This window comes from Thunnus albacares, chromosome 18, assembly GCF_914725855.1.
Source record: "Thunnus albacares chromosome 18, fThuAlb1.1, whole genome shotgun sequence".
NCBI classification, from domain to species: Eukaryota; Metazoa; Chordata; class Actinopteri; order Scombriformes; family Scombridae; genus Thunnus; species Thunnus albacares.
In genome coordinates, this window is record NC_058123.1 from 13,791,322 (window position 1) to 13,803,690 (window position 12,369).

Consider the following 12,369-nt stretch of genomic DNA (forward strand, 5'->3'; position numbering starts at 1 on the left):
CAACATGAGATTCAAAAGAGTTTTTTTTCACACCAAGTCACAAAGTCATCCACCACTGGCCCATGATCCTGTATCTCCCCTTCAAGAAGGCTAAGAGTAACAGAATCATTAGCAAACTTTAAGATGTGTCTGGTCTTATAGTTGCTGCAACACTCATAGTGTCTAAGTGTTATGAGTAGTGGAGTACGTGAACCCAAATGCAGAAGACGGTAGGCAGAGCAAGACTGAAGAATAACTTCTTTATTTTAGCTCAAGTGCAAGCAAAGAAAGACTGAAAACCAACTGAATTAATGACACAACGAGGAACAGATAGCAAGACACAAGGGCAGGTTGGGAGCTGATTGGCTGGGGAAGTGACAGGGAGCAGGGCACAGCTAACAAGACTGAATTCAGGGCAGGTATGGAGGGAAGAGCAGGCTGGGAAAAACAAGAAAAAACACAAAAGGCAATAGCTGCTCTTGGCTGAGGACAAATCAAAAACAGAACTTCATTTATGAGCCAAATAAAAGTCCACAATATAACCATGCATAATCTTCTTCATATATAAACCGTCATTCACCAAAATCTCCTGGAATTACACAAATAAGTGCACATATCACACTGAATAAACACAGCAAATGAACATCACATTGCCAACCTAGGAACCTTTACCAAAAAGACTAGAAACATAAATTGCTGTTGACAAACAAGAACCATTAAATCTGTCAAGTGTAGTGGTCTGTATATTAAGGCTGCAGGTAACATAAATTGGACTGAAAGACAACTGTTGCTCTGAGTTCCAGTTTATTTTGCACTTAGTTCCAATGAGTCAATGTAGAAAGCATCATTTTCTCAAGTGGTCCTTAAATATAATCTGCAGCCTCTCTCATCTATCCTTCTTCCCACTAAGTCCAGTTTTAAACAGGCAGAAAAGTCTGAGGGCATCTGGTGGAGGGACAGAGAGCCAGACTGGGACAGAACCATAACAGTACCCCACCTCAACAGACGGATTCCAGACGTCCCAACCATTCAAGGGCAAGTCAAGGACCGAAGGCTGGTATTGCTCTGGAGGATGACCAAATGTGCAGGGCCACTCTGGAGGTAGGCGACAAAGCCAGAGGCCAGGAAGGGTAGCCAGCACCAGAAGATTTGGCAGCAGGTCGGGGCAAGGTGCAGGAGAGGCAGACTGCTGGAGAGCAGAGCAGGAGGCAGGCAGCTGGAGATCTGGTTTGGTGTTGGTGAAGATGACAGACTGATGATCTGGGAGGTCTGGCTGTGGGTTGGTGGAGACCAATGACTGCTGAAGGTCTGGGAGGAGGAGGTCAGCAGAGATGGTTGACTGCTGAAGATCTGGGAGGAGGTTGGTGGAGACCGCCAACTGCTGAAGGTCTGGGAGGTGAGCCAGAGGAGCCAGGGAATCAGGAGGCTGCTGAAGCACAGCCACAGAAGACTGCTGCAACTTGGAGATTGAAGATTGTTGCAGCTCAGAAACAGGGGATTGCTGCAGCCCAGCAGGAAAAGGAGATTTCTGCAGGTCAGCAGGGACAGGAGGCCCAGGACTGCTGCAGCATGGGCTCAGACAGCTGGTAGCCTGGCTGCTGGGGCTGGTGCTTGGGAAGCTGGAAACCAGGGGCTGAGTCTTTATGGTGCTGGGCAGTGGAGATTAGAAGTGGGCCTGTATACAAATACGTTATTCAGCAAAGCACAAATAGTGTTTTTCTAATATTTATTTCATACAAATATTTTAAAAACTGTTTTTTGGATTTAAAAAAATAATTAAAAAATAAAATATGCTCTTCTCTACACATAACATGCTGTACTGTCTCTGTGTTATGGGTGTATAAATAAGTAGAGGTCTGTCTGCGCATTTGTGATGCAATTGGTTTTAGCTCAGTAGTCAGCGCAGTCGTCTATGATCTGGGAAACTCAAGTTCAAGATCCAGTGTGGGGACCTCCTTCGTAAGATTATTGTTATTCATAATATATATATATATTATTGTTTATTCATAAACACTTATTTTAACACTATAATATCCTATAATTAAAAGTGTAATAAAAACAAACTGGATTTTTACACCCATTTCCACTTTTATTTGAATACAAATATAAATAATTTTCCTGCCTCAACAATTATAGATACAAATACAAATACTGGGCTCTCTGCACATCCCTAGTGGAGACTCTGTGGCGCTGGGGAGTGGAGACTCTGAAGGCAGGACCATAGGGGATCCAGGCAAGGAGCATGGTAGATCAGGTGCAGGACATACAGGCATGGTACCAGCCAGAGCTGAAACAGGATCAGCAGTGTAAGTGTTCACGATCTCTTTCATATTAGGCAGTAGTTCCAGCAGCCATGGCTTGGATGAACAAGTGCCAGAGAAAAAGCTGCATTCTTCTGATTAATGCTGGAGGTTTCATGGTACTAGGCAGCAAAATCACTCCAAAGCATACGAAAGTTCTTTTACCTCCTTCAGCATGTCTGCTAGGTCCATGTCTGGCCAGTTTGTCCAGTCGATAGTGTCCGTGGGGACTGGGGCTGGACTTGGAGCCAGCACTGGGGGGGCCCACGGGCCAAGACTGGAAATCGACAAGAGCCAGCTGGACATGCTCTGGATGGTGGTCACAGAGGCAAATACGGCCCAGGGAAATGCAGGGCTGCTCACCAACAGACTTGAAGGCTCATCTGGCAAATCAAGGTCCTCCCAGTGCCAGATGGGTTCCCTGGAGAGGGTTTGTCTCCTCTAGGTCCATGACTGCTTCGATCGTTCTGTTATGACTAGTGGAGCAGGTGGATCCAAATGCAGGAGACCATAGGCTGAGCAAGACTGAAGAATAACTTCATTTTGGCTCAAGTGCAGGCAAAGAAAAACTGAGCTAAACAATGCAGCGCACACAGAGCAGACTGAACAAAGGATCCAACAAGACTGAACTGAAAACCTTAAAACTTAAATACAAACTCAAATAATGAAACAACAAGGAACAGGTGGCAAGACACAAGGGCAAGCTGGGAAGCTGAATTCAGGGCAGGTGTGGAGGGAAGTGTAGGCTGGGGAAAACAAGAAAAAACACAAAAGGCAATAGCTGCTCTGGGCTGAAGACAAATAAAAAAAAAAAAACAGAACTTCATTCATGAGCCAAATAAAAGTCCACAATATAACCATGCACAATCCTCTTCATATCATCATTGTCATTCACTAAACTGTCCTGGAATTACAAAAATATAACTCACATAAATACACATCACACTGAGCAAACACAGCAAATAAAGTTGAGCATTAACTGCCACCCTGGGAACCTTTACCAAAAAGAGTAGTGGTCTACATATTAAGGCTGCATGTAACATAAATTGGGCTGAAAGACAACTGTTTCTCTGAGTTCCAGTTCGTTTTTGCACTTAGTTCCAATGAGAGTCAATGTAAAAAACAACATTTTCTCAAGTGGTCCTTAAATATAATCTGCAACCTCTCTTATCTGTCCTTCTTCTCGCTCAGTCCAGTCTTAAACAGGCAGAAAAGCCTGAGGGCATCTGGTGGAGGGACATAGGGCCAGACTGGGACAGAAACATAACAATAAGATGTAAAGAATGGGAGAGCGACAGCAACCTTGAGGTGAACCAGTGGATGAATCGAGCCTGTTGGAGAGAGCACCATTAACTCTCACACGCTGTGATCAGTTAAAAAGTCCATAATCCAACCAATCAGGTTAGGATTGAGTTTAAAATGACAGATGAGCCTCTCTGCAAACAGGATGGAAGTTAATGGATGGTAAACACTGATTCCCTCGACTCTCTGTCAACACACCGTGACAAACATGTCCAATTAATGCCAGTGCACCAATTAGTCCCAGACATGACCTACGATGAACCAGCATGAATCCCTGCATGCATCACTCTGGTGAAACTTTTGAAACAGCTGTTTTGAAAATGCTGTAGCCTGCTACAGCTCAACACAAGCCTCAAGAATACATCAATTTAAACTGCTATTTGAAGGTTTATTAATATTTGCCTCCAGTCACAAAATAAAGTTAAGGCTTACAGAGAAAAAACCTTGGCTGACACACAAATACAACTTTGTTCTGAAATCTCAAAAAATTTGAAATTTAGACACATCATGTCAAAACATTGTTGATGTATTCAGTAACATCTCTGTTATTAATATTCACACTCAGAATTTATATTTTAATTATATAAGAGGCATTAAACTGACTTTCATTCCCTTTTAGAGAAAAAGAAAACAGAAATACCTGAATACCTGACTTGCAAACATTACAAGTAGTCATTAATTGCAGGTGGGGGTACGAAAGCCACCAAAACACCACGATTTCTTCACATTATGTGTATGCATGAATAGTTTCTTAATTGCACTAGAACCTACAAGGTTATAAGAGGCTGCATTCCAGGTGGTGAGAGATTATGTTTAACTGCTCAAGCATTAATTTTCACCTGTCATTACTTGCAGTGATATGGCCTTATTTACACTTTTAAAACATTATGCAAAGACATGTGTATAATCTTGGTTTTTTTGTGTGTTGTTTTTTTTTTAACATGTTTTTTTTTCTATTTCAGGGAAGAGGCCATGATGTCTACATACTTTGAGACAGTAGAGGACCTACTGGCATCTTTTGGGCCTGTCCGTGACTGCTCCAAAGATAATGGTGGCTGCAAGAAGAATTTCAAGTGCGTGTCTGACCGACAGTTAGACTCGTCTGGCTGCATGGTAAGTGCAAACAGATGCCATATGCTGGTTTTGTATCTAGATGACACTCTGTCATGACCAAGTTACTGTAGATGAGGTAAATGTACAGTATTATTTATGGTTACAGCCACAGTTGATCCAAGACTAAATTAAAGTACAAAGTACACTTTGCCAGCAATAGACCGACTGATAAAAGGCCTGCTGTCAGCTGAATTGATGCTGAGCTGTAACTAACTAGCTAGGAGAACTCAGAGGATTTTGACAACCAATTTCAGTGGGACAGCAGAATAGTGCCACACTAGTGATGCTGGATTCAAGCTTTTAGTCTGGCTAGACACAAACAACAGATATGCTGTCTGTGCATGATAGAATTCAAGCTTGTCACACTCCATGTATTTTTACCCTTCCCGTTGCATCTAAAATCTCCCATAAATTTGGGGCACATTGGGAGATACTGGAATCAGATTAAGGAGACCCATGAGTGGCACATAATAGCCAATCAGCTTTGTAACTGAATGCACAGAGTGTATAAAATTTTAGTTTAAAGATCAAACACAGTGTCTGTGTTTGATAGACAGTGGCTGGAAGGCTGAGCCTTGGCAGGGAAACCAGAGATTAAGAAAACAAACTTGTGCTGTAGCTTACAAGTCATGGGCAGACAATGTTTTGTCATCTAACTGGACCAAAGAGATATTTGCAGATGCATTTACATGCTGTTTAATGCACTGCAGCTGAGCAGCTAATTAGCTATCTAGCCTGCAAACTGCTGTTAGCAGTGAACTTTTCTCCAGTGAATGTTTGTGTGGTGGCTCGTTCTAAAAGCTAAGGTGCAAGACTGGGCATGTTCATATTTGTAAGTTAAATAAAAAGGAGACTTTAGCAGGAAAGCTAATGTGGGTTGTTGTTCAAAGTCTGTGGCTCTTGTGTAGTGTAGCAGGTTGTTGTCTGGCTGTTAGTGTAGAAAGGTGACATTATTGCTTTATGCAAATATGGTTTAAAATTAAACAATTTCATTGGCTGTATGAAAAAGTACTCTATCTACACAGATGGAGAATTAACAGTTCTCAGACAGATTAACTGTTTGGTGTTTGGTTGTTTTTCTCAAAGGAAAACATGGGACATATGACTTTCAGAGCAGATATGTATGCTTTAGCAGACAACCAACAATTGCGATAGCGTTTTAATTTAAGTATTGAAGTGATGCATGATACAGCATATATACTAAAATTCGTCTACATAATCACCTCTTTTTAATGTTCCTTTCCCAAAATAATGCCACTCATTAAATTTGCATGCCATCTGGTATTTCAAACTTGGCTTTTGTGATATTTCCAAGCAATCCATAATATTTTATGTGCTGTTTACAGCAGTAATTAGAATGCTTTAGTGTTATGCTCTAGTGTACGTATGTACACTGTGTGTATGTTCCTGTGTGTGGGACTATGGTTAGAGGCAGCTATGACTCACACTGCTTTAGTATATGCCCCTTCATTATACATGAACTTAACCTTTCATTATACTTTCTGCTCCTTACCAATTTGTAATTTAGGGAAAACACAGAAATTGCCTTTTGAAAAAGATTAATGACATAAGGTGTATCACTGTAATGAATGTGGTGGGGAATCGCACTGCTGCTACTCACAATATAATATGGATCAATAGGAACTGGTCCAGAGACAACAACAGTAGAGGTAATGCTACAAATACCATTTGTAATGTACATATTTTATCTTTTTTTTATACTTATGTCTAGAACATGAATACTCTGAATGTTCTATTAAAATCTATTAAAATCTAATTAAAAAATGTACTTTGATACATTTATTCATTAACAATATACGTGTAGCTGTCTTCAAATGTCCCCCTCTTTTATTCAAAAAGCCTAGTTTAATTTTAGTTGAAACATTGTAAATTGCGGTGCAAAAGAGGTTTTCTTCTGGCACATTTACAAGTACAGGGTGACTGGAAACTTCTGATGCCAGGCTTTTGACAGCATGGGGCGGGCCTGGGTTGTAAAGCAATTAAATTGATGACCCATCTCAAATGCTGGAGGATGGTTTGGTGAGTCATTAAGAGCTTGGACGAAGCTATAAATCAGCTGTGTGTCGACCAAAGATAAACACTAATACAATTTCCTTTTTTCCCTTTCTACTTCCTCATCTTTTAACAGAAATAAAGATACAATTGCTTCTACTCTAACAAAAACGTCTTTTGACAATAATCGTGACAAACTCAGTGGAACTTGTCACATACTTTCGTTACACTGTTATCCTTCGGTTCTATTGTCTGGCACTGATCACAAATGATGAATAACACAGCTTTATTTGTGACACTGTCGCTAAGCAATAATTTAATAATATATTTTAATAATAATGACAGCATCAACACTAAATGAGCATGGTAAACAGTAACCAGGATATCAAGGGTAACTTGGTTAAGCCAGCAAGCATGCATCCATGAGCATGCTACCTGCATGCTACAGCTAAGGGGTGCAATGCCAAAACGTTCCAGGTGAAACACAAGCCCTAGAATTATTGTTCCTCATGTTGGAGTAAGTGGATTACAAGAAATGCAATAACAAAAATTTAACAGAGCAAACAGAAGCAAATAAGAAAACAAGGAGGCTTCATACTAAAATATGAGAAAGAAATAAAGGCCTCTCGCTAATATACGCCTGCTTCTGATAAAGGCCTGGTACCCTCTGCAGTTGAGGTAAATAAAGACTCTGGCCACTATTTGAGGAAATACAGTGCATACATAATGCTTGTAATATTTTCTGCAAGACATTGTTTAATCACTTTTCGTGTATACAGAAACAGATCAAGTTATCCTGCACATGCCCTCTGCAACTCATCCCCCACGATTTACCTCCCACTGTGTTACCATGACGACTATTCCATATTAATAAACGTGAGTCATATTCCCCATCATTCATCTGAACCAAATAAATTTCCACCCTTGACATATTTAGTAGCTGTTTTTTAATGATCCAGGTAGGTTTTTGCCTACATACAGTATACTGGTAATTATCTTTTGCCCCAAACATGTTGACAGTATTGTTGACATGTTCATCATATTGTTACATATAATATTATAACACGTTATAGTAACCCAAGGTCTCTGCATTTGTTTAGTGTTCTTCTGCTATGCCACCTGAGCTCCCGTGACATGGATAATTTATTAAAAATATGCATGAACACCGATAGGTGCACTGTGTCACTCTTCCCTGCACAATCAAATGTGGCTTATAACCAGCGCAAGTAATGTATGCATCTCAGGCCTTTTTCTGTATGTTTTGTGACACTTTCCTTACTGCAAAGCCTTAGTGAATTCTCCCAAAAGAGTAACATACATAACATTATTTAACTTTCTTACCAATTCTGTAAATATCTCATTTAAATGTATAATACATGTATAATATAAATATAAATGTATTCATGAATGTAAGAATATTTGACTTGCTGATATTCAGTGTGTGCTACCACATATTTTTTATGTAACCACGTAAAACTGTTAAAACTAATTTAACATATTTCATTGTGTGTTTGCATTTATTAAACTGTTCAAAAATGTTTCCCATGTTTCACAAGGGGATTTGTGGTATTACTGTAAATACAATTTCAGTCACATAAGCTTATCTACATTCTTTGCATAGGGTAAAATAGCTGATATCTGTAAAATAATTTATAGTGACATCCGTAACAGTGGGCTCAACCATGGCTCATTTGCATCGTGTTAGTAGCATTTGCATCCTATACAGGGCTGGAGACTAAAATTGAACAGGCAGTTTCTCATACTAAACCTGTGCCACTAAGATGAATCCTAATTAGACCAAGAGGTGGAAAGTAGTGGACAGTGGTGAGAGTGTGTAGAAAATATGAATGAGTGCATGCTAATAAGCCTTTGGGTTGTTTGTCAAACTCTATCCCACGTCAAACCCCTGGATATCATAGCATATCTTATTAACAGTTTCCACACTCAGGCAAACACACACTTTTTGTCCTATGGCTAACCATCAGCATGCAGACAGAATTATATCAAAGAACTGTCATGCTTTGTCCAGTCTGGGGAAGAATTAGCACATTCAATAAAGATAGAGAAGTAGAAAAACCATGAGAGAGTGACTACATACTAATATCTACTGTCTTATTCAAGCCTCTTTTTCCTCTGGAGAAGCAGCTTGGAAATATTTCACTTCAACTCACACTTTTAGAGAGTATAAATGTGGTACAAAAAATTACTCTAAAATGATTCAGAACAGTCTCACGCCACTGCGTGTGGCTGATTACTGTGCAGACAAAAGAACGACAAGGCCCTCTAGTCTTCAAAGATTATCTCAGAGGATCACAGACATAGTGGTATTATTTTCTTTCTGATGCATTTGGGTTGGTGTTATTTTAACCACCCTTGTCAGAGTGGGGGCTAACACAGAGCCGCGACATGCCACACAGAGGGCTTAAAATCCATTATCAGAGTCAGTCCTTCAAGGCTGTCTGCTGCTCTTAAGACAGTTGAAAAGCATTTGGAATGAATTAACTTCCAGTCAGAGTCAGTGCTGAAGTTCTGGAGGCATTGCTTATTCCGCTTTTTGCCTGTGTTGCTTTTCTGCTGCTGCTGAGCCAGGAAGGATGACAGGTGGTTTATTCTTTTGCTTGCTAACCTCAAATTATAATAACAGCTGTTGTTAGCGAAGTTTAGCGATTTTAGACAGGTAATGTTTTTGTGCCGGTGCTTTCTTTTTTCATCACTTGGCTCATCAAACACCAGTTGGTTATATTACACAATGTGCTGTGTAAAACTGAATATTGTTATGCTGTTTATAATACAGCTTGCACCGTTGTTTCCATGATCACAGTCATTTTTTTCCCACTGTGTGAAATGGATAGAAATTTTTTGGTGTGGAGGTTTTGATTATAGTTGTCTCATTTTTCAAATCTATTTTTCCTTGCTCAAGGAGACAAAACTTGCTCTGAATTTAGTTACCATGGTAATTATACTGCAATACATCTTTCAGCCATGAATCTCTTTATCAAAAAGATTCTTGAATCTAATTGTAGAATTTAAACTTGTGTATCAACCTTTCATATGGAAGAACAAAGACAAGAAATATGAAGTTTCACAGTGCACTGTCTGCCATGTCGAATGTAAATTGTAAATGCAAAATTTCAGAGGTCTTTTTAATTATGTTGCAACAGGACCACCCTGTTAGCAGAGAGGTGTAGGGAACTTTATTGGACAGATGTGAGTACTGTGTGGACAGCAACAATCTAGCCTTTACCCAGTGGTGTGGAATGAATGGTCAAATTCTGATGGATTACTGATGCACTCAGTGAACTCTCCTGGTGCTGCTTGATGAAGTTCAAATGTCAGTAAACATGACTGTTCCTGGTAGCTTGCCATTTTTAAGGTTAACTTTTTGACAACTGCAGCATATTCTGGTTTGTGTGCTTTAAGAAAATGGCAGGATGTTTTTTTTTTTCTCTTTATGGCACATTGTTGTATCCAGCTACAGTATCTGTCTTCCTAAAGGAAGTACTCAGAGGCTGAGCAGATGGTATGATATCACTGGCATATCTTTCATCAGTTGAAGTCCCTTTTGGGACATCTCTGATAGAGTTGGGTTGGCAAAGATGCTTTTTTAACTTCAAGCACCATCCGAAACTTTAATTTTGGCCTGTCAAACTCTAGTAGTTTTTAACAGTTTAGAGAAGACACATAGTGTTGTCTCCAATTTCATTTTAAGGCGCTTGTATACTGTCCCAGTGTGCAAGAGTTTATTACAATGTGTGGCACACTCCAAAAGTCAGGAATTAAATGATGAGTTGTCCGTGTGGAGCCAGATTTCCACTTGGTTGCCTCTGGTTTGCATAAAGAGTCAGCAGGGAGGAAAATGGCAACTCCGCCCAAACAAAAGTTTTGTGCAAACCCTCATTCCCTAATCCCTCTGCCCACCATCTCCTGCATGTCCCCACAGTCCTATGTTCCTGACAACTGAGCATCATGACTCCCCCTGCTCCGCTGCACTGAACAGCTCAGTTTACCTCATTACTATTGAATTTCAATGCATTATGGTTTAAAGAAAATGCCTTGTAACAATTCTTTCATCCTTTTACTCTGACACTGTTGGTTAAATGCCGGATCAAGTGTGTCATTCAGTGTGCCGTGGAGATCCACATAACACTGTTGCAGCCAAAGGTGGGAATTAAGATCTGTGTACAATTCAGACAGGCTTTAAGAGGGAAACATCCACAAATATTTGCACCATAACAGTAAAACTAAAACATAATATTGTATAGATATTAAATTTAATCTAATTCTGTGCACAGTTGCTGATAAAGGCTTTCTAAGGAAAACACTATAGGAGCAACATCAGTGAACAACTGATGCAGTACTTTAGTTTTACATCATAATTGCATCATAATCTGTCACTCTCTAACCCATAGTTGGTCCAATATTTTATATATTAGTTGACAAGGACCATTTTTGAATTAGAATCAGTTTCAGTCAATTCAGTCTGCCTCAATTCCAAACCTAAGCAAACATTAAATTGACTGAGAAAGAGTATTAAATCACGCAGGCTTTATTCCCAACTAGCAGGTAAGATGCGCTGAGAAAGATTAGTATTTCAATTTCCTTTCCCTTCTAATAATTCAATAAACTCTGGTTGACTAGTTTGAATATAAAATACAGGTAATATCTGCTGTGTCTATGTGGCAAGATTGAGATGTCAAGAAGAGCACAAAATGATTGTATATTGCTGTTATTTTTTAAATAATCTTCAGTAATATCTGAAAATAGCTGCGCTCATATACTGGTCCCTATCATTATCTCTGTATATCTTTGTCTTAGAAGCATATTTCAGAAAATCCGTAGATGGCATAGATTTTATGAATTAAGGAACAATTCAAATGATCCAACCAAAATCAAACACTTTCAAAAACACGTTAACATATTAATTTTAACAATACTAAAAATAAATGTGTGTCCAGTAACAGTGTTTATATTTTTCTCTATTTGCTTTCCTGACATAAACAAACATAACTCATCTTTAACAGATGATGTCTGTGTTGTCTTCATCATCAAAAGCAGTAGACAGCAGCAGCTCATAAATGCCTTTGGCGATAAAGCTGAGCTGCGTAGTCTGGTGGAGTCGCAGTACAAAGCTATCCTTCACTCTCACCAGTCATCTGTTGTGGTGGATGAAAAATATACACAATATGGTCTTTAAATACAGCCTCCAAAGTGTAGAATGGACTCAATCTGATTATCTGAGTTCATACATGCAGATTTTCACTGTGATGTGAAGATGAGTGCTCAAGATTAAATCATCCTGTTAGAATGACGCCTGTGTGAGATAGAACAAAGAATTGTGTTTTCGTGTATATTCATCTAAACATGCTGTATGCTTGCATATATAAGCCATTCACACAAAAAATAAGAGGATCAAAATTTTAAAAAGACAAGCTAAATCTATTTCAAATCGCAAAGTCTATTTTTGTCTTTGGGCAACACCATTCCCAGAAGCTAAGAGATAAGTGTGTGTTTTCACACTGAAAATTAAATATGAAGCTCGAGTTCACATGAATATGGGCAACATACAGCTGGGTTGAGACTTCCTGTTTCTCACTTAGGGACTGTGTTGCACCCTCGCAAGTTTTTTTGCTCTTGCAGCAATAAAACTGTTGTGCTTAATATA

General features: G+C 39.3%; 1 protein-coding gene across 1 annotated transcript in view; it reads left to right on the forward strand.

Moving 5' to 3' along the window:
- LOC122968412 (astrotactin-2-like) overlaps window positions 1-12,369 on the forward strand; it is a 287,140-nt gene that overhangs the window by 175,275 nt on the left and 99,496 nt on the right. The window contains exon 11 of the mRNA XM_044333604.1: window positions 4,544-4,694. Within this exon, the coding sequence (XP_044189539.1) occupies window positions 4,544-4,694 (151 nt within the window). The remainder of the gene's footprint in view (window positions 1-4,543; window positions 4,695-12,369) is intronic.